Here is a 27,134-nt window from a genome sequence, read left to right as displayed (position 1 = left end):
TTTGTGTTTTTGTTTTGTTTAAGCTATTCTTTGATAATATGTTTTAAGGTTTTGTATATAAAACCATGTACATAAAGGCTCATGTTTTAAGGTTAAAATTCTAAAGAAATACCTTATTTTTTGCTTGTGATAAAATAGTACAAACTATGGGCACTAAGTCAGAGTCCCAGTTAAGAAAAATGACCAAATAGAAATATGCCATAAAGATTTCTTTTTCTACTTTTAAAAAAATTAGACTTTGAAGCTTGCCTTTATTTAACCAGCCTCATTTGTCAAAATCAGATAAATCCAAAAGAGGTAATTCTCTCTCTTTTTTTTTTTTCCTGAGACAGTCTTGCTCTGTCACCAGGCTGCAGTGCAGTGGCGTGATCTCGGCTCACTGCAACCTCTACCTGCTGGGTTCAAGCGATTCTCATGCCTCAGCCTCCTGAGTAGCTGGGACTACAGGCGTGAGCCACTACACCCAGCTAATTTTTGTATTTTCAGTAGAGACAGGGTTTCACCATGTTGGCCAGGCTGATCTCGAACTCCTGACCTTAAGGGATCCACCTGCCTCAGCCTCCCAAAGTGCTGGAATTACAGGTGTGAGCCACCATGCCCAGCCAGAGAGTACTCTCTTTGTGCTTTATTGTTATCTTTGGTAATTCCATGCTAACTTGCTGCATGTTCATCTGTATTAAATCATATTGCTGAAAGATATGTTTGAATTTTGGAGGGTGATGAGAATTAAAAAGTCAGACATGGAGAATTTTTAGAAAATACTCCTGATGTACTTTAGATGAACTCTTAAAACAAAGTGGTGTACTGTGACACGTTGTAAACAGTCTCTATCATGTTTAAGATGAATCTGATTCAAAATGCAGACTCTGTCTCTAAAAGCCTGCCTTAAAATAAAAAAACCACAGGCAGAGGTGGTTTCTGATGATTTCATGGTATATGTCATATGTCTAGAGTGCTGAGTACAGTACCTGTAAGTAGATTCCCCAAGAGTTCTATTGAAAGGTACTTAATGCAGATTGCATTAACTAATTAACTGGATTTTGTGTGGGTCATGTTCATTGTGAAATGCACAAATCAGTGGGTTTGTCTTTAGTCATCTTATTCTCATTTGGGGTTGATGGAAATGAAGTAAGGACCAAGTAAACGACTTTTTTTCAGGTGCAAATTCGACCATGGAACCTAAGTGACAGTGACTTTGTAATGGATGGTTCTCAGCCTTTGGACCCCAGAAAAACTATCTTTGTTGGGGGAGTTCCACGACCCCTTCGAGCTGGTGAGTGGAAATAGTAATACCACAACAACAAAACCAACAACAACAAAATCCCCAATGCCTTTAGTCTTAAATATTTTCTAGGTTTCCAGTCAGCTATACATAGTTTCCAAAAAGAAGGCTGTTGTCATTTTCACTGAGCTTTTTCAGGATTAAAGGTTTTCTCCCAAAATGCTCTATTTTGTTATGGTGCAAAAGTGAATTTCATTAAACAGTTATGTTGACAAAATGAATTCTATTTAGTGCTTTCCTATTTAATCGCTTATATAAAAAATAGTAACACATTTGGCAATGTGCATTCTTAATGCCAGTCAGCATTGTTATGTATGACAGAAATCTTTTTTAAAGCTTCCCTGTTGGTTTTTTTTTTAAGTTCCTTTCTAGTGATGAAATAATTGTGCTGCTGGATTTGAGCAGAATCATAATTGACTGGAGAGTTTGAAGTGTTGTTGAACTGATGGCTTCAATACATATTTAAATCCAAAGACAAATCCAATCAGCTGTACATCAGCCTCCTAATAACCAGTATTAATGCCAGTGGGGTATAACAAAATTATTTCTAAGATCTAAGTTTTTGAAGCACTTAGAATAATTAAGTTTATTTTTTTAAAGTAAGACAAAAAAAGTTACTGTTGCCACTGTGAAAATACATTTCTTTTGTGTTATTTATATGCACATAGACTTAGTTAAACCTAAAATTAAAACAAAAAGCAGAGGTCATTAAAATCATGTTGTGAAATGGAATTATAAAATGTAACCTAACGTTATTTAGCTGTATGACTTTCAAAACTTAATTCTGAAAGTTCCTCAACATTTGTAACATATTTATCCAAATCCCAACTCCAGCCTACACCTAAAAGATAACTTTAGACCTATATAAAGACATTCATAATTTCATTTTGAAGGACTTTTAAACATATTTGTTCTGATTGGGTCTTATTTTCTTCATTCGAATGGAAAACTGTCAAATGAAAGATAGAAAGCAAAACAGCAGAGATGCTCCCCTTTTATCTGCAGTCGGAGAATAAAGTCTAAGAAGGGCTAATTCAAACGTGAAAAGCATTATGAGATGGGGGCAAATGCAGCCCTTTGTAAACTGTGCTTTAAAAAAAAATGGTGGAGGTGTTGTGAAATATTTCTGACTTTTTCTAACTAGTGTTATATTTAGGAGTGGAGAGGGACAGAAATCCTTTTCATTATTTTACAAATGGACAATCATTGCTAGTATTCTAGCTATTCCTTTTGCAACTAACTGCAAGCACAAATTAGTTTTTTTGTTTGTTTGTTTGTTTGTTTGAGATGGAGTCTCGCTCTGTCGCCCAGGCTGGAGTGCAGTGGCACGATCTCGGCTCACTGCAACCTCCGCCTCCTGGGTTCAAGTGATTCTCCAGCCTCAGTCCCCCAAGTAGTTGGGACTACAGGTGTGTGCCACCACACCTGGCTAATTTTTGTATTTCTAGTAGAAACAGGGTTTTGCCATGTTGGCCAGGCTGGTCTCGAACTCCTGACCTCAGGTGATCCACCCACCTCAGCCTCCCAAAGTAGTTGGGATTACAGGCGTGAGCCACCACGCCCAGCCACAAATTAGTTTTTATGTTCTAGCCCCTTTCCTTTTTTTCCTAGATAGGAATCTGAAAAAATATTCTGAAAAAGCCCTATAGTTATAAAAATAACAGAATTGGCTGTAACTTCTTGTGTCTATCTAAGTCACAGACATACAAGTTTATACATTAAACTTCAATTTGTATTATTCACTCTTTATTCTTCCTGTTTTAATGATTTGGAAGGATAGGTAAGGGCCTATGTATCATTTTTCTTCTGTAAATCCTGTGAAGATACCTTTTCCAAACTTGCTGTATGATCACACCAACACCGCAAGAAGTGAACCCCTGGGCATGAAATTATATTCTTTAACATTTGGTATCTGCAAGATGCCACAAATTCTAGGATTAAACAAGAATTATATTTAGTTGTCTAGTAAGAAATGGGATTTTGTGTTCCCTGACTAGATACTATATTATACCTTTCATAATTTGAAGTTCCTTTTTTTTCTGAGACGGAGTCTCGCTCTGTCACCCGGGCTGGAGTGCAATGGCCCGATCTCAGCTCACTGCAACCTCCACCTCCTGGGTTCAAGCGATTCTCCTGCCTCAGCTTCACGAGTAGTTGGGACTACAGGTGCACGCCACCATGCCCGGCTGTTTTGTATTTTTGGTAGAGACAGTGTTTCATCATGTTGGCCAGCTGGTCTCAAACTCCTGACCTCATGATTCGCCCGCCTCGGCCTCCCAAAGTGCTGGGATTACAGGTGTGAGCCACCGTGCCCAGCCGAAGTTCTCTTTTTTTTCAACTAAGCTAAAATTTTTTTGTTTTAAAATGTTTTGTTTTTATAGTTATGTGGATAGTAATCTAAAATCACTTGTATTATTGATAGGGTTCCTCCCATGCCAACACTTCCCTTAAGCATAGCTAGTTTCTAGGTGGCAAAGTAATCTATATTATTGTCTTAGAATTTTACCATTCATCCCAAGACTTCTAGTTTAGAGGGCCATGTTATCAAGACAAAAAGTTAACATCTGCAACTTTTATCTATAATCCTAGGAATTGGGTTTCTTTAAAACACACTGAGCTTTGGGAACTGATGTATACCTTGGAATAGAAGACGTTTTTTAAAGGAATTCATTGTGACTTTGCTAGACAAGCTGAAGTTGAATACAGTACAGTTCACTTGAATGATAAACATTTATTGAGCATCTACTGTATTACTGGCACTGAGAAAATATGTGTCATGCAAAACTGAATATCCCACTATCATGTTAAAGAGGTAATCATATACAGAGAGTCAAAAGATTTCAGAAGAAAACAAATGTGTTTATAGAATGTGAACTCAGAATTAATTGGAGACCAGATTATATTCTTTAACATGATTCTCAAATTTGGTTTTGAAATGCTTTAGAGCATTTTTTATTATTTCCAAGGGATATTCTAGTTATGGAATTTTGGAAAGTCTAAAACTATTTTAAGCATTATATGTAGACTGATCCTGGACTAGATATGGGTGTCCCTACTCAACAGGTGTGATTTTAGATGTCCAGGTGGATTTTTACCTTATTCAGGGCCAAAAAGTATCCCTTAATATGTCACAGTGACTAAAATGTTATCACTGAAGTGTTACTCCTTTGGATCTTGTGAGTTTTTTTTTTTTAATCTTTGATATTTCCTCATTGTAAGACAAGGACCAATATCACTGATAGTTATTCTGAATACAGGCCTTATCCCTTTAAACAGAAATATACAAACACCTCTAAAGAAAAAAGGCAACCTGTTTTAAGCAGTATTGTCCTGAGTTTCTGGTTCTTTGATAAACCTTCCTTTTAAAAACTCAGGTTGGACCAGCCTGGGCAACATGCTGAAACCCTGTCTCTACAATAAATACAAAAATTAGCCAGGCATGATGGCAGACGCCTGTAGTCCCAGCTACTTGGGGGGCTGAGGCAGGAGAATCACTTGAGCCCAGGGAGCTCGGGGCTGCAGTGAGCTGAGATTGCATCAGTGCACTCCAGCCTGGGTGACATTAAGACCTTATCTCAAAAAAAAAAAAAAAAAAAAAAAAAAAATTAGGTTGGAAAAAATCACAGTCCTAGAAAGGAAAAGAAAAGCAAAGCTGAAAATGGGAAAATATCAGTGGAAAATTTAGATGAGCTTACTCATTGCCTGATTGTGGGTTTTTCTATGTCAAATAATACACATTATTACTGTCTCTTCCTTTCATCATTCCCATCAGTGACAATAGCAAGCCAACGATGGTTTGCCTGAAGTCTCCTGGTGTTTATCAGATCTTGTTTTCTTTCTACTCCCCACCTCACCCTACCCTCACATTAGGAAAGCCTGTAAGTAGACTCACCGTGCCACCATGTGGCTAAAGCTCGCATATTCTTTAGAGTCAGTACAGGGTAATGGGCAGTTTGATTCTCCTCCTGCTGCCACCTGGAAGTACAACACGTTGCCACTCTGCTTCATTCACGTAATGTGAATCTCCATACAGAAATAGCCCTGTTGCATATCTCTGTGGCATTAGGACCTCTCCAGAATGCATATCTCTTCACTCTGACAGAAAATAAGTGCCAGACTTGGGGGTTATGATATCACCAGGAAAAAGTAGAGAGTGAGGTATGTGGTCTCTGTACTCTTCCCCAGTTGATTAACATGAGTATTCCTCTGATCCCAAATTTCTTGGTTTTGGCATCTGATGGGAGGACTGCCCCAGTGACCAAGCTTTTGGATCCATTCATTCCCAACCTTGATCAGGCTGGAAAAACTTTCAGTCTTTCTCATTAGAAGCATATGAACTGTTCTTGACTTCATGACTTCCTTAGGCCCTGCAAACAGATCAATCTTGAGAGAGTGCTCATCTGAATCCCCACAACCTACTGTTTTCTTGTTCATCTTTTGGTTCTATCTTTCCTAACAATTGCTGTGATAATTCCTTCCTTTCTTTTTTTCCCCTACCAATATTCTGTGATGAATCCTGAAATTTCTTTCTCTGCCTTCCCCACCTGCCCTGACTGTTGTGAGGATGGTTTTTCTGTGGGAGGTGAAAATTTGTGAAGTAAATATTCAGAGATATATGGCATATATCTAGAGAACATATATCCTGAATTTTTCTAAGATCATTTATTTCAGACATTTTATATAAACATTTGATAGTTCACATGTATTAGAAACCATATCCTGATTTGTGATTTAGGAAACAGGAGTATATTATAACCCTATCCTTTATTGTTGTTTTATGATATGGTTGCAGGCAGAAACCATCCTGTATCAAGTTTTTCAACAGTAGAAGCTTTTTCACCATGTCCTAAGTTCAGTATGGGTTGTCCCGGATAAACTCCAGATTTGGCATACTGACTTGATTAACTGTATTACCTTTAGGGATAAGGATTTTCCTAATGTTAGTATGTGTTTGTGTCCTCCCTCTGCACCAAAAGCAAACCCTCATCCAAAGCTGATGTCAAACTTTGCCATATCAGTGGCAGGCTGTGTGATATTAGCATAAAACCAAAATAACACTGCAATGAATTGATACTTATAGAGCATAAAACCAGGCCAACTTAAATGTTAAGCAGAGATTCACAGGGTGGGAGAGGGGCAAGAACCCTGGACAAAACTAAACATTTGAATACTACTCTGTCCTCAGCAGTGTGCCCAGAGCTCTCATGGATGTTTAATTCTCACAATGACCCTGCGAGATTGTAAGTGGTAGACTGCGCTTTCGAGATGATGAAGCAGAGTTCAGATAGAGTAATTGGTCTTTCTCAGGTCGAAGGAAAGATACTTTATTAAGCTGAGATCTGAGATGTTGTCTCAGTAACAGTAGTAACAGTCTACTTGGTACCAGTGCACTCTGTCTGATTTAATTCATTGTTCATACCATCTATTTGAAAATATTCTTAACTTCCCAACATATCTGATGCAGAGCAGAAGCTTAGGAGCACATTTCTTCCACTTGAAGTGTGTGAATTGACCTTGAACCAACTTGACAATTGTGGTAAACCTAGAAAGTCCTCATCAGGTTTAATCTTCCTTTCTTTCAGAAGTCAAGACCTCTTTGATATCTTAAGGTGCCCTATGCCTCTTGCCTATCTGTTTTGTCCTTATTTCCAAAGAGAAGAAATATGGATTATAGATTCGCAGTTTAGAATCTGTAGAGACGAATGTGTTATTTTCCTCTGGAATCCTCATTTCTACTCTATCTCATTTGGCTGTCCAGTATCTCAGACTCACATGTTGCCTTAGCTGGCTTTGAAATGTATTATAATTAAATGATATAAATAGGGCCCTGAGGTGAAGCAGGGCTGGGAGGAGTCATCATGGGTTTCCTCTCTGGTGAACTAAAGACCCTTTCACATCTTTGTAAAGAATCAGGAGCAGGCCAAGCGCGGTGGCTCACGCCTGTAATCCCAGCACTTTGGGAGGCCAAGGCAGGTGGATTACCTGATGTCAGGAGTTCAAGACCAGCCTGGCCAATATGGCAAAACCCCATCTCTACTAAAAATATAAAAATGAGTTGGGCGTGGTGATGCACTCCTATAATCCCAGCTACTTGGGAGGCGGAGGCAGGAGAATCACTTGAACCCTGGAGGCGGAGGTTGCAGTGAGCTGAGATCGTGTCACTGCACTCCAGCCTGAGCGACAGAGCGAGATTCCATCTCAAAAAAAGAAAAAGAAAAAAGAAAAAAGAATCAGGAGCAAATCCAAGGAACCATAATTGAAGCTTATATTCAGATTCAGAGATGTAGTCATCACAATCCAAAGGAATCCATGGGGATGCTATGCTCCATATTGCTGCAGTATTCTAGTTTGCCCCTCCAGTCTGTGGCACAGTGACGCTCATCACAAGAGCCAGCATGTGGATTACACTCATTGTGTTGCTGCTACCATGGAAGTTGTTCATGAGACAACCTAAGTTGTCTTAGGATCACAGAGCATCTTGTCCAAAGTATGGTATACCCTTGAACCATAGCTATTAGACCTGCCATCTTCCCACCATGACCAGACAGACCCATGAGCACTGTCTGGATGGGAAAGAAAATAAAAAGTAGTTTGGAAAGTCTCGACTTCCTCGTGGACTATATACCTATTTTCACCTCTGTGTGAACTCTGGATTCCTTCGCCTCTATGCCCTGCTCTGCTACCCTCATTTTCCTCAGGTTAAATGTTAAGAACATCCTCCTGGGAGCTACTTTGTCTCTGCCCTCTGCAGAGGATGGTTTCAAATGAGGACTAGAAATTCTGTTTAGTACTTAAATGAGTTCATTTAAGTATGCTTAATGAAGTATGCTGAATGAAGACTCACTGGTTGAGCAAAAGACCAAATATGAACAGCAGTTGTTTGACTATTGTTTACTTCTCTTCAAGGGTGGTCATAGTATTAGACTTTCTGTAGTTAAAATACAGATGAGGCCGGGCGCAGTGACTCACGCCTGTAATCTCAGCACTTTGGGAGGCCGAGGCAGGTGGATCATGAGGTCATGAGATCGAGACCATCCTGACTAACACGGTGAAACCCAGTCTCTACTAAAAATACAAAAAATTAGCCAGGCGTGGTGGCGGGCGCCTGTAGTCCCAGCTGCCCGGGAGGCTGAGGCAGAAGAATGGTGTGAACCCAGGAGGCAGAGCTTGCAGTGAGCCAAGATTGCACCACTGCACTCCAGCCTGGGCAACAGAGTGAGACTCCGTCTCAAAAATAAGTAAATAAATAAATAAATAATAAAATACAGATGAGGGTAGAGAGGGAGATGGGAAATTTTCATACTCTTCTCCCAAAAACCTCTTCTTAAGTCACCTTGGTTTCTTCTAGCTTCTCAACAAATTGCCCTTCACTTAAGTGAGACCTAATCAGCTCAAATGTCTGCAGACTTTTTGGTGGCCAAAAAAGCAACTACATATAAGTTCATAAATGGAAATTATTTATTTATAATTGGTTTTCATAAGAGCATAAGCAGATGAGGGTTTCTGTTTCTTACCAAAGTACTTAACTGCCAGCAACATCAGTCATGATCTAATCCTTGGAATGTGCAGATGATTTCAAGCAGATAGATTCACAAAGTAATGGAATGTTTGTGCTTCTCTGGCATCAGGAGATCCTGAAGATTTTTTTTTTTTTTTTTTTTTTTTTTTGAGACAGAGTCTTGCTCTTTCGCCTGGGCTGGAGTGCAGTGGCGTGATCTCGGCTCACTGCAAGGTCCAGCTCCCAGGTTCATGCCATTCTCTTGCCTCAGCCTCCCGGCGTCTGCCACCACGCCCGGCTAATTTTTTGTATTTTTAGTAGAGACGGGGTTTCACCGTGTTAGCCAGGATGGTCTCCATCTCCTGACCTCAAGATCCGCCCACCTTGGCCTCCCAAAGTGCTGGGATTATAGGCGTGAGCCACCGCGCCCGGCGATCCTGAAGATTTTTTGGAGACCACTGTGGTGTAGAAAAATCTGTGGTTACAGTAACTCTCCTGCTTAGCTGGAGTTTCAAGCTTACCACTCATGTGCCTTCTTTCTAAATCAGGCACTTTATTGAGTCCTTCCTATCGTGTAAGACAAGTGCCATTCAATTCCTTGCCAGCATTCTTTTCCTGGCCATTCACCAGGCTTAGAGATTGTTCCCTCTCTTATTTCACTACAGAGGAAGCCTTGTCTTTTGAAAATTAGTATTTAATTTACAGGGTCCTGAGGTTACTTATTTCATTAAACCCATTCAACCAATAAAGGAAATTCATTAATGACTGCAATTAACAATTAATTTTGCCTTCAGTTTCTTGGTCTCTGTTACTGCAGTAACATTAGCCATATGAGGAGATTCTCAAACCATCAGAGGTTGTTGGGATGAAGTATAAGGACCTCTAATATTCAGGGTTATGCACACAATTCCTGTTACATTGTTTGAATGAATGTGATTCCTGGATCCTGCCCCAAGACTGCAGTCAGCATCAACTTGGCTTTAACGGACAATTCTCCCTTGGCTGATATGGCTTAGTAATTCTGACCATAGTGGTATAATTGAGATAACTTTTTGCTGCTCTGTCTTTAATAGCACTTACTCTTAGGCTTACTTATTACTAGCTTATTTTCTCACCTTCTGAAAATTACTGGTTGGTTGTAGGTTGTCCTTCCTATTAAAAATAGGCACTTAGAAAACAGTCACCAATAGGCAATCTGGTATGTAAAGAACTTTTGGAGAAGTGTAAAGATAGCCTCTCTGATGTAGCAACACAGTTTTTCTTACTGCCTCAGCAGTTTCATAGTACAGAAACCAGTAATGCTTGGCTTTCCTTTTGTTCATAGACATCTAGTGGAGTTCTTATACTATTCAGCCCTTCACCCTTTGTACATTCTGCAGAACTCTTCTCCTAGAAGAGAAGAGTTGTGCTGCTCTCCATCTCCCCAGATACTGATTCCTGTGGAGATCTACTATGTGATGATCTTTGCACACTGGCTGTGGCCCAGGTCATTGTCTTTCTTCCCTGTCTTCTCCTTTCCAAATACCATATATAGGTGTTGAAACAGGTTCTTGGGTCACTTCCCAGGGGTAGTGCTGAGTCTTTTGGACTTATATTATGTGAGTAGCCTAAAAGGAATGGTCATACCTGGAGAAGGTGCTGTCCACTATCAAGTAAACAATTACCTTCAGACAATCTGGTATGCAGGTAAGTGTTACATGTTTTTCTAATGGTACCTTTATTGTTTTGTAACTGTACCAGTATAAAGGCATACTTAGGCCAGGCATGGTGGCTCATGCCTGTAATCCCAGCACTTTGGGAGGCCAAGGCTGGAGGATCACTTGAGGTCAGGAGTTCAAGACCAGCCTGGCCAACATGGTGAAACCCCATCTCTACTAAAAATACAAAAAATTAGCCAAGTGTGGTGGTGCATGCCTGTAATCCCAGCTACTTGGGAGGCTGAGGCAGGAGAATCACTTGAACCGGGGAGGTTGTAGTGAGCTGAGATCACACCACTGCACTCCAGCCTGGGCGACAGAGCGAGACTCTGTCTCAGTAAACAAACGAACAAACAAAGGCATATTTAGAAGAAATGTGACAAGGAGTACAGGCCAGACCTCTGGATCTGTAGCAAGGTACAACATGGGTATGTTTTTACTATTTGTGTGGCACGTTAGTGCTCTGTGGTAGGTTGTAAGTGCTCAGTAAATGTTTATTGTGGCTATTATCATTACTAGTATTTAGAATTCAATGGGAAAGGTTAGTATGGAGAGTTCACAGTTGGGTTAGAATATACTCTAAAATCTTTATTTTTTTAAATTGTGGAGATTTACTTTAAGGCTATAAACAAATTGTCTCTAGTTAAAACAAGCAGTTAGTTAATCCTTTCTATAGCTTAGTCCTAATATAGTAGTGTGACACTAGTAATTGCTTTTAGTCTTAGAGGTTAGTAAGTAGGACTGTTTCTTATTAACTTGTTAGGGCAGCATGAAATGCCTTGCCTACCCAGGGTACATTCCATTGGACTAAGCAATTAGAAATTAGAACAGGATTACTGGTAGTTCATTTCTTCTATACTACTGCTAAAGTTCTGATTATATAAATTCTTGTGTGTATGTTGTAAATTCCTAATATTTTTTCCATTTTATTTCAAAACACCCAGTGAGGACCTTCCCTACTTGAGTTGTAAGACTGGTGTGGACATTCTTCATGATACTTAACATGGGTTTTCCTTTTCTTAATTACATTGCATGATCTCTAAATAATTCTTCCTTCTCCTGGGCAAGAGTACCTCCCAGATATTTATACACATCCATGTTTTGTTTTTTTTTGCAGTTGAACTGGCAATGATCATGGACCGTTTGTACGGTGGTGTCTGCTATGCTGGCATTGATACGGACCCAGAGCTGAAGTACCCCAAAGGTGCTGGCCGCGTGGCATTCTCCAATCAGCAGAGTTACATTGCAGCCATCAGCGCTCGTTTTGTGCAGCTTCAGCACAATGACATTGACAAACGGGTAAGCACCTACTTAGGGTGAAACTGCTATGGGAGAGAAAAGAAGTTTGTTCTGTAGTTTCCTGGAAGAAAGGCACCTTATGATCGTAAGTGACCAGCTCTACCTTGCATGGCATTAGTCCATGAATCCATCTAGGCTGCCTGAAAAAGAGAGCACTGTTGATATTTAAGGCATTAAGGAATCTTCTGCCTCACCCATCCCCAGAGTGATGTTACACTTATGAAAATAATCCTGCGAAATTTAGCATACCAAACTAGTGCTGTTCAGAAGATGACACTGACAGTATGTTAGCAGAGGTGGAGAGCTAGTGACCTGCTTGACCTACACAGTGCTCTTAAACAACAAAGAAACTTAGATTAACATTTAAACATTCAGGAGTATGTATGAGATGTTGAACTTCTGGTTTGAAAATTGCCAGATGGCCGGGCGCGGTGGCTCACACCTGTAATCCCAGCACTCTGGGAGGCCGAGGCGGGTGGATCATGAATCAGGAGATCGAGACCAAACCATCCTGGCTAACACGGTGAAACCCCGTCTCTACTAAAAATACAAAAAAAATTAGCTGGGAGTAGTGGCAGACACCTGTAGTCCCAGCTACTCAGGAGGCTGAGGCAGGAGAATGGCGTGAACCTGGGAGGTGGAGCTTGGAGTGAGCCGAGATCGCGCTACTGCACTCCAGCCTGGGCAACAGAGCGAGACTCCGTCTAAAAAAAAAAAGAAAATTGCAAGATCATACATTGTGGCAATCATTGGAGTCAAATAGCTGCTTTTCCCTTCAGTCTCCTCTTCAACTCATTCTGTTTCTCCTGCTTCCACCATATATGCATATGCCTTACCTGCCGCACTGTTCATTGGTGTTACCTGCCTGTCCTCTAGAGACATTAAGAGTGCTACCTCTCATGTAAAGAGGGGGCATGAAGTAGAGTTTTAGGCAGTTGGTGTACTTAATAGTTTTGCAGATTGGCATGAGTTTAAATTCCTTGAATCCCCGCTTTGCCACTGTTTGGAATCTTAGGGATATGGAAGGCAGTAAGAGCCAATCTGGACCCTGTATTAATAAATGAAAAGAGCATGTAGGAGAATAGCACCAAGTCTTTTTTTTTTTTTTTTTTTGAGACGGAGTCTTGCTCAGTCACCCAGGCTGGAGTGCAGTGGCACAATCTTGGCTCACTGCAACCTCCGCCTCCTGGGTTCACGCCATTCTCCTGCCTCAGCCTCCCGAGTAACTGGGACTACAGACGCCCGCCATGATGCCCGGCTAATTTTTTTTTTTTGTATTTTTAGTAGAGACGGGGTTTCACCATGTTAGCCAGGATGGTCTCGATCTCCTGACCTCGTGATCCACCTGCCTCGGCCTCCCAAAGTGCTGGGATTACAGGCGTGAGCCACCGCGCCTGGCCAAGCACCAAGTCTTGAACACCTGCCTGTGCAACTGTGCAGTGACTATTAATTCTTCTAGTAAAGAATGTTCTTGGGGCATCACTGGACTATAATTAATAAAGTAGTAAATCTGTTCTATATGAAGTTTCACTTAATATCCTCTACAGTCAACTTTGACTAATTTTGTGTAGCAGGCAAGTTTCTTAGGTAAAAATTTTAACTGGTGATGGATTTTTCATATTCAGGATTATATTTTGTTAAGACATGTATCTGATCAAAAACTACAAGAGCCAGGGCTTAGAATAAATATTCTATTTGCTACTTCACTGAGCTTCTTAAGAGTAAGTGGTAGTGGTTTGGTTTTTAATTAAAATGAATAAAATAATTTAGAATTTTGAAACATTCTTTAAATTCATGGAGATTCAAAAGTGTAATAAAGATTCAACGCCATTCCTGGTTTTTAAGTACCCATAGCAATCTGAGCATGGGTACCAAACTGAACTCCATGTGTTTTTAAGTATCCATAGCAATCTGAGCATGCCCTTTTGTAACTGTAAACCCCCACAAGACTGTAAGCTCCACAAAGATAGGCGTGCTGTCTCATTCTCTGCCTGATCTCCAGTATTTACCCATTGCTCGATTTAGTCATTGATGCTTGATAAACCTTTGTTGAATTAGCATATGGTGCTACTTGGAGGGTTCTTTTAACTTCTGCTGCTGTTGCTGGTAGACGTGCTTGTGCCTGTACATTTGCAAGTCATGTACCAGATTCCATTACATCGAGACCTCTATCGCAACCATCACTTGGCGAACCTAGGCAATGAACTTAACCTGAAGAGCTTTGGGTTCTTATTTATATGGAAGTAGCTTTCTTTTTTCTCCTCTAAAGCCAGAACTAGTGACTGTACAGGAAGTAGGTCCTGGAAATAATAAAACCTAGAGGAGGCCTCCATTTCCCCATGTTTTTACCTTCCCTTTGCCTCCATTCTACCGACCTCCTGGCCTATTTCTTAGTAGAGGGAGATATGCTTGCCCCAGGGATTTATAGTACTCATTGAGCCCCTGTAAGAATCATAATAAATTCAGATATATTTGTTTTGTTGCCTACCGCTATTCTCACAGCTACTGCGAGGCTCAGGCCCTCAGTATTTCTTCCCACAAGATTAGAACTAAGTTAAAAAGGAGAGAAATGGCTTTGCTTTTGTTAGCATGATTGTAGAACATGCTATGAAAATGTGTTTGGAACATCAGACTTCTCAGGGCTCAGGAAAGCCATTGACTTTTCTGCTTGCTGTAATTGGGTTAACCATATACTGTCTATATCTCAGAGTAGTCCTTGGTAAACATTTAAGGTAGCAGCCAGTTGTAGTGGAAAGAGTAGGGAATTTGGAGCAAGAACAGATTCCAACACATTTAAACCTTTGCTGCTTCAATCAGTCACTGTCAAGTCCGAGCAAGTTACTTAAGGCCAGAAGCCTCAGGTCCTCATCTGTAACTCCTTCCTGGGGATGGTCTGAAGATTAAATGAAATTTTACCTCTCTTAAGGCAGGTCGAAAGGTATTTAACCAGCAAGTATTCATCTTGCTACAAATGTACTTAATATTTATTTTTGTTAATATTATATAGCTTGAGTTTTAAAAGTTGCTCTGTTGAAGAAGTAGCAAAAAGGTACACTGGTTAGTGAAAACAGCACTGGTCCCGAGTCAGATGGCCTGGGTCTAGATCTGGTCTTGTTCTCCTTGGGGTTATATGACCTTGGGCGGGTCACTTAAATTCTGAGCTTCGGTGTACAGTGAAGGCAATAGTAATAGCCTTGGGCATCCCATGAGATTGGTGAGAAGCCTGGAAGAGAGATTATTCAAGAAAGCAGTATGTACACTGTGTATGTGTATGGTGGGACTGTTGCAGTGGGCACAAGAATGCTACTTCCATGTGATATTGGAAAAGGACCCAACAGTTTCTTCAGTGCCCTGGGGTGAGAGTCATCTGAGTGGGAATACTGGAAGTCATTGAAAGTGGCAAAGTCCCTACTCTCCCTTTTTCCCCTCAGGGACCAGCTCCATCTTCTTCGTTTGCCCTGACCAATATGGAGATCTTTTCCCCTCCCCTCTCCTCCCATTTTCTTCCCCTCCTCTCCCCTCCCTTCTCCTCCCATCCTCTCTCCTCCTCTCCCGTTTTCTTCCCTTTTCTTCTCTTTTTGTGACAGGGTCTCACCCTGTCACCCAGGCTGGAGTGCAGCTTCAACCTCCTGGGCTCAAGTGATTTTCCCACCTCAACCACTCCAATAGCTGGGATCACAGGTGCATACCACCATGCATGGCTAATTTTTTTGTATTTTTGGTAGAAATAAGGTTTCACCATATTGCCCAGGCTGGGCTCAAATTCCTGGGCTCAAGTGATCTACCTGCCTCAGCCTCCCAAAGTGCTGGAATTACAGGCTTGAACCACTGTGCTCGGCCCAACATCCTTTCTTTATTATGAGAGACGCAAGCCAACTTCCATCTTGAGTTGGGCTCTTTTCCACTGTTCATCTGCGAACATTACACTCCCTTCCCCCGAGCTGTTACTCTGTCCCCTTCATTTTCTTCTTGCTTAGAATATAGCCAGTAGTACTTTATTTTATTGCCTCTGGCATTTTGAGCTTCTGTTAACTACACCTTTCATAGGTACATTTTTAGGTTCATTCATGGTTTTATTTTTATTCATCTTTCTCCTAAAGCTTACATTTAAGCTTTCCAGAGAGCTCCCATTTCATACAAGCACTTTTGTATTTCCTTAGGTAATGCCCTTTTTCTTTTTCAGAAAAAATGATCATCCATGATTGTCTACAGAGAATTTCTATCACTAGGCAAACCTTGTTTCCTGAATAACCCCTCCAAGTTTTTAGTAGTAGTCTCATATCTCATAGAAAGGTTCTGAAACTTGCAGTGCTAAAAGTCAGGAGCACATGTCCACCTGTGTAAACAGTCCCTTTTCCTTGCTATTACAGATTCCAAAGTGCCACAGTCATTTCCTTCCTCCCTCCCTTCCTTCCTTCCTCTTCCTTCCTTTTCCTTCCCCGTTTCCTCCTCCTCCTTTCTTCTCTCTCTTCTTTCTTTCCTCCTCCTCCTCTTTCTCCCCTCCTCCTCCTCTTTCTCCTTCTTTTTCTTCCTTCCTCCTTCTTCTTCCTTCTTCTACTTTGAGACCTTTATTTACTTTCCCATATCAACAAACATGAGTAGGCCAGGCACAGTGGCTCATGTGTATAATCCCAGCATTTTGGGAGGCCAAAGTGGGAGGAGCGCTTGAGCCCAGAAGTTCGAGACCAACCTGGGCAACATACGGAGACCCCATCTCTACACACACAGATTTTTTTTAAATTAGCCAAGTATGGTGGCACATGCCTGTGTGATTCCAGCTATAGGGAGAGGCTGAGGAGGGAGGATTGCTTGAGCCCAAGAGGTCAAAGCTTCAATGAGCTTTGATCATGCCACTGTACTCCAGCCTGGGCAACAGAACAAGACCTTGTCTCAAAAAAATAATAATAAATCATGGATTATTATGTGATGATTATGTAGTGGCTAAGTCTTATATCTCCTCAGGACGATACAGTACTATTGAGTGCTGTGGACTCTATAGAGAACTTCAGTCTTTGGTCATAGCATTCATCTCCTTCCTTCTGATGCGAGCCCAGAGTTGGCTTTAAACCAATACCATGACTATTTTAAGTAGCATCAACCTTTATTACCTTTTTGCTCAAAGCATCTCCTTTGCTGTCTGCATCATTATAAATATAGATGCAGTGAATTTTTAAAACTAGAGATGGCATTTAAGGGTCACTTACTTCCTGTTTGCAGCCCTTATCCCTTAAGGAGAGTGGGAGGGGGCCACCTGCAGAGCAGCAATGCCTGACCATCAAGTGAGACAATTCATTAAGTGTTGGAACAATGAAAGAAGTAGGGCCATATGAGGTGTGTCCCCTCAGGTTGCAACTTTCTTGTGTACAGTGTGGAAGGTACATGAAGAAGAAATTAACTGGTATATCTCCTTTATCTCTTTTGTATCCAACCAACTTTTTCCAAAAAGATATCTCTTTTGAGAGTTTATATGTTTATTATTGTTGCTGTTGATCTTCGGCGAAGCTTTTATATGGAGTGTTTCATGGGAGAAATACAAGCTTTATAGATTTGATTTCTTCTCACCATCTTAGAGACTTTTTGGCTTGCTTATGAATAGAAAATATGTCAGTAGGCAACATTTATATTATTTAATTTATCTGTGTTATCCTGTAGATTTGGTACTTTTATCTCTGCTGTCATTTCACTCATCCATAATCTCATGGTCTTTAAGGAAGAGGTGTTTTTGTTGTTGTTTGTAACAGCTTTATTGAGCTGTTTTATGCTATTCAGATAGCATACAGTTCACCCAGTTAAAGTGTACAATTACATGTTTTTTAGTATATTTATATAATTGTGTAGCCATCACAATCAGTTTTAGAACACAGAGGTATTTTTTTAATCATCCCGTATTTCATGTCTTAAGAAACATAGAGGTGTTTTAATGTACAGCCTTTAAGTCTGCAATAAGAAGATCAACTGCATAATAACAATAGTGGAATGGTGGTAGGGGATACACTTTATTCTCTGTAATTATTCAGCTCATAATATAGAGAGGATCCTACTTATTTAACCTGTGCTCTTCAAAGTTACAGGAACAAAGTAGCCCAGGCTCTTGGGGGAAACTTCTGAACCCTGCTATTACTGTGATTAGAGTCCCTCTTGTTGGAGTAAGTTGATAAATCTACACATCAGCAACGTTTTGCTGTGGCATGTCCAGCCACGGGAGGACTAAGAGAAATGGAAGAGGCTTCTTCTACTAGGAGTTCCTCACAGAGCTGCTATGATCTTAATTCTGTCACTTTTGCTCAGGAGTCTGAATGGAAGTGCTTGGCACACAGCAGGCACTCACTAATGTGCAGAATCAAGTAGGAGGATATATAGGAGGGTAAGGACTGGAAGCAGCCATGGAAGCCTGGATACTAGACATCTAGAGTCATCTCTCACCTGGACATCTAGCATATCTTCCCCTATGGCTCCCCAATTCAATTTTATCCCATCTCCAAGTCATTTTTTACACAGCAACGAGAGCGAGCTTTTTATACTCATAATTTAATCATGTCTTTTCACTCCTTTAAACCTTTTGATTATGTTCCACTGCCCTTGGGATAAAGGTCAAAGTCCTTAAAATTGCCTAAATGACCCTTCATGTACTATGTACTTCTGCCTTACCACTCACTTCTCCCTTCCTTATCTTGAGCCAGCCACAGCTGGCCTTTTCCCCTATTTCTCAGGGTCATTATACATATGTTGCCTGGCTAATACCCACTTTTCCTTCAGGTCTCAGCTGAATTGTGATATTTTTAAGAATCCTTTCTTCATTGGAGCTTATACCTCCCCAATAGATTGTTGTCATAATACATGTCTACCATTCATTTGTAGCATTAAATGCCAGTATAATGAAATAATGCTTTGTTTAGTGTCCATCTACTTTGTTAGATGATACAAATTCAGGAGGGTAATAACTGTCTTTCAGTGTAACTACAGTATACACAATGCCTGACACCTAGTGGACACACATTAATTATTTTTGAATTAATGCGTGAATGAGTTATTATAGTGAATGAATGATGATTGAGAGGTGACCCAAGAGGCCAGACACAGTGGCTCATGCCTGTAATCCCAGAACTTTGGAAGGCTGAGCTGGGAGGACTGCTTGAGGCCAGGAATTTGAGACCAGCCTGGGCAATGTAGCGAGATCTCATTCTCTTAAAAAAAACCATTTTTTTAATTAAAAAAAACCATTTTTTTAATTAAAAAAAAAAAAGTTAAAAAGAGAGGTGGCCCAGATGGGAAGACCTTTTAAACCATTCTTTCACATATCCAACTGTCCACCAGAAAGCACTTTGCACAGCTTTCTTTTTCTACTTAGTTAAGGACACTCTAAAGAAATTTAGATTTCGCTGTTCAGAATATCAAAAGTGTTTTTTGGCACTTATAATACACCCAAGTTGGACTTAACTTTAGGCATGACCTGGTCCAACCCTCTTTGTTTTGCACACAGGAGAATCTAAGAGAGGTTTGGAAACTTTCTCAAGATCCTTGACAATTGAGGGCAGAGCTGTCTTTGTTGGACGCCCTTCCTGAGCCTTGCTGCTCATCCAGGGGCTCACACCTATAATCCTAATGTTTTGGGAGGCTGAGGTAGGAGGATAGCTTGAGGCCAGAGTTCAGCTTGAGGCCAGGTGTTCAAGACCAGCCTGGGCAACATAACAAGACCCTCATCTCGCCAAAAAAAATTTTGTTTTTTAAACTAGCCAGGTGTGGTGACACATGCCAGTAGTCCTAGCTACTCGGGAGGCTGAGGCAGGAGGATCTATTAAGCCCGGGAGCTTGAGGCTACAGTGAGCTATGACTGCACCACTGAACTCCAACCTGGGTTTCGCCATGTTGGCCAGGCTGGTCTCAAACTCCTAACCCTAGGTGATCCACCCACCTTGGCCTCCCAAAGTGCTGGGATTATAGGCATGAGTCACTGTGCCTGGCCTCTGAAACATTTTGTTGTAAATGACACAGATAAGGCCAGGCGCACTGGCTCACATCTGTAATCCCAGAACTTTGGGAGGCCAAGGTGGAAGGATCACTTGAGGCCAGGAGTTCAAGACCAGCCTGGACAATATAGTGAGGCCCAGTCTCTACAAAAAATAAAAAAAATTAGCAGTGCATAGTAGCACATGCCTATAGTCACAGCTACCCGGGAGACTGGGATGGGAGGGTTCCTTGAGCCGAGGAGTTTGAGGCTGCAGTGAGCTACGATTGTACCTGCCTGGGTGACACAGTGAGACTCTATCTCAAAAAAAAAAAAAAAAAAAAGACACAGATTCATGCCTTAGTTTTTACTTCTAAGGAAAAAAGTCATTAGCATCTTGAAATAAATAAATAAAGGCTTACCTTATGGCTCATGTTTACTAGTTATTGGCTAATTGGTAATTTGTCCCTGTGTTGACAATGTCAGTGTTGTATGATACTCAGCACATAATTCTCAGCATTTCTTCTGCCTCCGCATACTTGAGGTGTATGTTACACTCGTGCGTAACAGAGGCTCCCTAGAACTCTAATAGAGTGGGGCAGTTACAGGCATGATCATTAGTATGTAAGTGGGGGATACATCCCATACTCAACTCTGTCCCCACCTCCTAGAGAACCATTGCTGTAGTTAAACAAACAAACAAACAAACAAAAAAAGTACTGGCTTAGGAATTCAGAGATCTGGGTCTATTCCTAGCTTTTTCCAATCGTGGTATGATCTTGGGCAAACTGCTTAACCTTTAGAGGCTTGATTTCATTTTCCTGAGGTAATAAGAACACCAGCCTAACTACCTCACACTTTATTGCGCAGATAAACCATGACAGTTGAAGAAATGCTCTGGGAAGTTACTAGGCTGAACAGGCAGATGTTGATTTGTATTATTGCTGAGCCTGGCCTATTTAAATTGTGCTATGGCCTAATCATACGTCCAAAGGCTAATTGTTGGGTCTTTTTTTTTTTACTTTTAAAGTATTTATTCAGTTCCATTAAGTATCCTTGATATAAGGAAAATGAAATAGTTTTGAAGTTGATACTTGAAAAAAAGTTAACATAGGTGCCAATCTGTCAACATTCTGGTTGGATGTTAGTCAAGACATGCATGTAAAGACTTAAGTTCCTTTTATAGATGTAGACAACTGGGTATGTTTTTTCATTTAAAGGATGTTTTTTCATTTCAGTCTTGAAAGTGGTATTTTTACCAGTATCTTTTCGATACTGAAAAGATTTTGAACCTGAAATGAAATACAGGTCAGGATTAAATTTTGCTTATATTCCTTTGAATGGTGTTTCTATAAAAAACTGAGTTTAAAGTATTTAAACACAATAAGAGCCAAAGATGGTACCTGTACACATTCTTTCTGTTCTAGTGGTATTTTTAGAAGTGATGCCAAATGAACTCTTAAGATGTAAAAGCTTTGCTAAATCTAGTTTTTTAAATGTAATGGAAATCTAGGTCATTTACATATGAAAGATTTTTGTAGTATGAAAATGAGATCATTGAAAATGGGTAATTCTTTTATGTGGCTGGTTTTGTATTGTCTACTCTGTGTGGTCATGAGAAATTTTTTTTTTTTTTTTTTTTTTTTTTTGAGATGGAGTCTTACTCTGTTGCCCAGGCTGGAGTGCAGTGGTGCGATCTTGGCTCACTGCAACCTCTGCTGCTGGGTTCAAGCGATTCTTTTGCCTCAGCCTCTCGAGTAGCTGGGATTACAGGTGCCTGCCACCGTGCCCAGCTAATTTTTTTGTAGTTTTTAGTAGAGATGGGGTTTCACCATCTTGGCCAGGCTGGTCTTGAACTCCTGACCTCGTGATCCACCTGCCTCTGCCTCCCAAAGTGCTGGGATTACAGGTGTGAGCCACCGCTCCCGGACAGTCATGAGAAAATTTTTAAAGTGTAGAATCAGTTGAATATCCCTTAGCCTAGCAAAAACATATGACTTGATAGATATGAAAAATTTGTTTATAAAAATCTGGGGCAATTCCCGCTGCCCCCCAACACAACCATTGTCTAGCTCAGCTTGGTCATGTTGTCCGCTAGAAATTTGTAAATCAGATCTTTACAACTTTAAATGCATCATGCAGTAGACATTGGTTATAGTTTCCCAATATATCCCATAGAAATATTTTTACTAGTAGAAAGGATACTAGACTAGAATCAGCCAATCTGGGGTTTTAGTCTTGACTGTATCACTTATTATATAGCTTGAAGGAAGTGTGTGTGTGTGTGTAAATGAAAGTGTTTTTGAAAACTGTAAAGCACTCTGTCAATATATGATAGCACTGATAACACATTATGTCAAACCATGGATGACTAATATTTGAACTCTTCTGGAAGATGCTTATTAAAAACAATCTGATTGGAATTTCAGGTGATAAAGGGAGTTAAATATTTCAGGCAAAATCGGGGTAAAGTTGGTTGATTATTTGAGTTCTTTTTTTTTTTTTTTAACCTGTCACTGACTTGAAGCTTATATATGAGTTTTTTATTTTTATTTTTATTTTTGTTGTTGCTCTTGTTGTTTTGAGATGGAATCTCATTTTGTTGTCCAGGCTGGAGTACAGTGGCACAATCTTGGCTCACTGCAATCTCCACCTCCTGGGTTCAAGTGATTCTCCCACCTCAGCCTCCCAAGTAGCTGGGATTACAGGCACCCACCACCACGCCTAGCTAATTTTTGTATTTTTAATGGAGACAGGGTTTCTCCATGTTGACCAGGCTGTCCTTGAACTCCTGACCCCAGGTAATCCACCCTCCTAGGCCTCCCAAAGTGCTGGGATTACAGGTGTGAGCCACTGTGCCCGGCCATATCTGAATTTTTTAAACAGAGGAAGAGATCTCAGCAGGCAGGTCCTCTCTACCCATATTCTAGGGAAAATGTCCCTACAATTAGTTCCTCTATGTTTCTTAAAGTATGCTCCATAAAACATGAGTCTCCTGGGATTTTATTATCTATTTTATTTAAAAAATTTTGCTGAGTCAAATGAGTTTGGAAATGCTTGTTTAAAGAAAGGCTGGTTTATTCTATGACATATTATAATCTTTCATATACTAATCTTCATTGTGAAGACCCAAGAAGGAGGCAATATGCAGTTTTTCACAAATTTGTTTCGATCATGGAAAAATGTGTCATTTCTTGGAAATAATGTTTTAGAGAACCCAGTTGAGAAAAACACTGTGTTTGCAGCTTCTTTCCTTCTTTCATGCTCAAATGCAGAAGCTTAATAAGCAGTTGATTGTTTTTCCCTTTCTCTTAGTCCCTTTTTTTCCAAATGTGTCCCATCTACCATGTATTTTATATCTACAGAGGGTTTCGGACAGGGCAAGGAAATAGCAACTGCATGTCCATGTAGTAGTGGGGCATTGACATTGTGGTTGATATTCCCTTTAGTATTTGTAATTCTTTATCTTTTGATTATTTGAGATTATCTGTCATATCTAAAATGTCTCCATATAAGAAGGAAAAATCATTGTTGAAATCAGTATACCATTGACAAAATGTTCCCATGACTCTATTTTAGCTTCATGTTGGGAACCAGAGCGACTTTTAGTTTGCCAATTTTGGACTTTCTAATACTTTTTATTTAAAGAACATTGTAGCTGGCACAGTGGCTCATGCCTGTAATCCCAGCACTTTGGGAGGCCAAGGCGGGTGGATCATTTGAGGTCAGGAGTTCGAGACCAGCCTGGCCAACATGGTGAAACCTCATCTCTACTAAAAATACAAAAATTAGCCGGACGGTAGTGGTACGTGCCTGTAATGCTAACTACTCAGGAGGCTACGGCACGAGAATCACTTGAGCCTGGGAAGCGGAGGTTGCAGTGAGCCGAGATCACACCATTGCACTCCAGCCTGGGTGACAGAGTGAGACCCTGTCTCAAAAAAGGCATTGTGATAGCTAAGCACAAAATATTTGCTTTGAGTAGCATGTTCTTTAGAATAGTCAATTTTTTATTTAATGACCTTTTATCCGTTGTACCATTCTTTGCAAGTACCTTAAGTACTTAATATATTTAATCTCTTTTTTTCTCTCTCTGTTTAGTTGACATATGTTGGGCATTTACTAGACTACCAAAGGCTGTATATTTTTAGCCTACATGAAGATTAATATGACCCATATTTCCATTAGGAACCATACTAACAGAAATGCTGATAATACTGTACTTTGTTCCTGACCACAGCAGGAATATATACAATGACTCAATAGCAAAAGAAGTAAGGATGAGATGACCTGTTCTCAGACTATTTCTACTCCTATCCTTAGTTGGGATTCATACCACCCAGCCTTTATCTTGCTGCTCTTAGTGGTCCCTGCCTGACCTGGCTTGAAAGCTTCCTAGCTGTGTCTATAGCTATGTTTGACTTGACCCTAGAGGAAACAACACTCAGAAGTGAGTTCAAGTATCATCTGAACTAATCCTACCTGGGCTTATTTTGAAGTACTGGGAGTCTCAGAGCCCTTGACTAGAAATAGTTTTTTAAAGGGAGTTTGGGTTATCTAAAGGAAGGTAAAGATCTTTGAATGGAATAGAACCTTTTGTCCAGGCTCTCCTTCCATGTCCTGACTTCTGACTCTCCTGTCCTCCTCTGTTCTTTCATGTCTCCTCCCTTGGACTTGTGATCATTTTTAATATGAAAACTCTTTACAGTGATTTAAATATTCATCTTTCCTGCTCATAGTTGAGTGTAGAGGTTGTTTATGAGATAAAGAATTGGAAAAAAGTCCATTGCCTTTTTTCTAAATACTTATCTCAGTAGAACATTCAGATTCAACTCTAGAAGTCAGGTGTTAGAAGTAAGTTAGCAGTCTTTTGGTGAGTGCTTATTCCTACTTGTTGAAACCCCTCATAGGCTAGGGGAAACAGAGGTCCGTGAAGTTGTGGTATAGCCAGGGTGCTCTGCGTTTCTATACCCTGAGGGGGTGATACCATGATAGTTACGCATTTCACATTTTTAACGATTTTCTTGCCCTTTGTTCACCATATGACACTAGCACTTGGTTTTGGACTGATTTATACCCATACCTCCAGCCCCATTTCCAAGCAGCATAGCAGGAAACCAGACTGTGCCAGATACTGTCAGCCCACCCCTCTGTGTTTCATGAAAACATTATCTTAAGGCTAAACAGAGCAGTCCTCATATAACTCTGCACTCCATAAACATATGGCAGAGGCATTGACACAGAAGCCCTGCTATGGGAAAATAAGTAAGTTCTTAAACTGTGGGAAGGGCACAAAGGTAATTTTAAAATCTTTCATAACCCTAGCACTTGAGAATGTGAAAAATGGTAAGTCTCATCGTTTGTAAGGTAAAAACAAAATAAAATCCCAACTGTTTCCCCTCTGATTTTTAAAAATCTATCCTAGATTGCTTCTAAAATTAATAACTGTGGATTTGCTATATCTGAGACTTTTGTTGGTGTGGAAAAGCTGTTTTCACACTGCCACTTTAATTTTATCTATTTTTATTTATTTATTTTTTCGAGATGGAGTTTTGCTCTTGTTGCCCAGGCTGTAGTGCAATGGTGTGATCTTGGCTCACCGCAACCTCCGCCTCCCAGCTTCAAGCAATTCTCCTGCCTCAGCCTCTGGAGTAGCTGGGATTACAGGCACATGCCACCACACGCAGCTAATTTTGTATTTTTAGTAGAGATGGGGTTTCTCCATGTTGGTCAGGCTGGTCTCGAACTCCTGACCTCAGGTGATCCACCCACCTCGGCCTCTCAAAGTGCAGCGATTACAGGCGTGTGCCACTGCGCCTGGCCACCACTTTAATTTTCTAGGCATCTGTCATCTGCTTTCTAAACAACAGCATTCCAGCTCATAGTTGAAAAACTAAAAATTTATTATTTTTAGTTTTTTATTAATAAAATATTTTTTATTTATAAAAAAATAAATTTATTTATTATTTTTATTTTTATTTATTTTTTGAGATGGAATCTCGGCTGTGTCACCCAGGCTGGAGTGCAGTGGCGTGATCTCGACTCACTGCAATCTCCACCTCCCAGGTTCAAGCAATTCTCCTGCCTCAGCCTCCCAAGTAGCTGGGATTACAGGCACCTACCATCATGCCCGGCTAATGTTTTTTTGTATTTTTAGTATAGATGGGGTTTCACCATGTTGGCCAGGCTGGTTTCTAACTACTGACTTCAAGTGATCCGCCCGCTTCGGCCTCCCAAAGTGCTAGAATTACAGGTGTGAGCTATCGCGCCCAGCCAAAATTTATGTTTAGACATTCTTTGTATTGTCTGCTGGTGGAGGCCCTGCTTTAGCGACCAGAAGGACACCATATTTAGTGGGAATATTAATGAGGTTACTGTGGTTTTTAGGCCTGGCTAGATGTACTGTATGACACATGCCAAGAAGATTATGATCATATTATGTTTAAAACCTTTTAGCACACCAGATAAATGGGCTTTCCAAGAAGCTATGTTGCTCCAGATGTTAGGAAATGGCCTAAGTCAGCCAGGGCCCTTTCATGGGGTGCCCAGGTTCACATTAAGGCCAGATCTGAAAACAGGGACATTTATACTCAACCCTTAATTTTATTTATTTACTTATTTATTTATCTATCTATCTATCTATCTATTTATTTTTGGAGATGCTGTTCAGGCTAGACTTGGACTCCTGGGCTCAAGTGCATCAGCCTCCCAAGTAGCTGGGATTACAGGCACACCTCACCATACCCAGCACAACCCTTAATTTTTTAAACATTTTTCCTTTAAATAGTTCTAAAACCAAGTTTTTAGTGCTGCTCTTTTCCTAGCCATTGCATAGTATATTTTTTAAAAAGGAGAACTTTGGTACATTATTACTGATCTCTGCTTGATTTGACTCTAGAGTCATAGTTTCAGGATTTTGGCTGAGCTGACTTTTTTTTTTGAGACGAGGTCTCACTCTGTCACCCAGTTTGGAGTGCAGTGGTGCAGTCTTAGCTCACAGCAACTCCTGCCTTCCAGACTCAAGTGATTCTCACACCTCAGCCTCCCGAGTAGCTGGAACCACAGGAGTGCACCACCACGCCTGGCCAATTTTTTGTGTTTTTGATTGGGGGGCGGGGGGGTCTCAGCATGTTGCCCAGGCTGGTCTCGAACTCCTGAGCTCAAATGATCTCTGCACCTCGGCCTCCCAATGTGCTGGGATTATAGGTGTGAGCCACTGCACCTGGCCGAGCTGACTTTTTAAAGGACAGGCAAAACCCAGGTGTGAGTTCAAATTATGACTTGAACTGATTCTAAATGGGCTCATGTTAAAGCACTGAGTCCCAGATGTACTCTTTAAATGAAGCTATTGTAGTTTAAATGTAATTTATTAAACTTATTTGAGGTGCTATGTTCCCTTAGATTTTCTCAGAC

General features: G+C 40.5%; 1 protein-coding gene across 15 annotated transcripts in view; it reads left to right on the top strand.

The window, feature by feature from the left end:
• CPEB3 (cytoplasmic polyadenylation element binding protein 3) overlaps nucleotides 1-27,134 on the top strand; it is a 243,816-nt gene that overhangs the window by 198,783 nt on the left and 17,899 nt on the right. For all 15 annotated transcript variants that reach the window (XM_055352482.2, XM_019035038.4, XM_055352480.2 and 12 more), the window contains 2 exons: nucleotides 1,159-1,273; nucleotides 11,595-11,776. In XM_055352482.2, coding sequence (XP_055208457.1) covers nucleotides 1,159-1,273; nucleotides 11,595-11,776 — 297 coding nt within the window. The remainder of the gene's footprint in view (nucleotides 1-1,158; nucleotides 1,274-11,594; nucleotides 11,777-27,134) is intronic.

Source organism: Gorilla gorilla, chromosome 8 (assembly GCF_029281585.2).
Source record: "Gorilla gorilla gorilla isolate KB3781 chromosome 8, NHGRI_mGorGor1-v2.1_pri, whole genome shotgun sequence".
Taxonomy (NCBI): domain Eukaryota; kingdom Metazoa; phylum Chordata; class Mammalia; order Primates; family Hominidae; genus Gorilla; species Gorilla gorilla.
The sequence above is the reverse complement of the archived record's forward strand: the minus strand, read 5'-3'. Positions and strand labels throughout refer to the sequence as shown.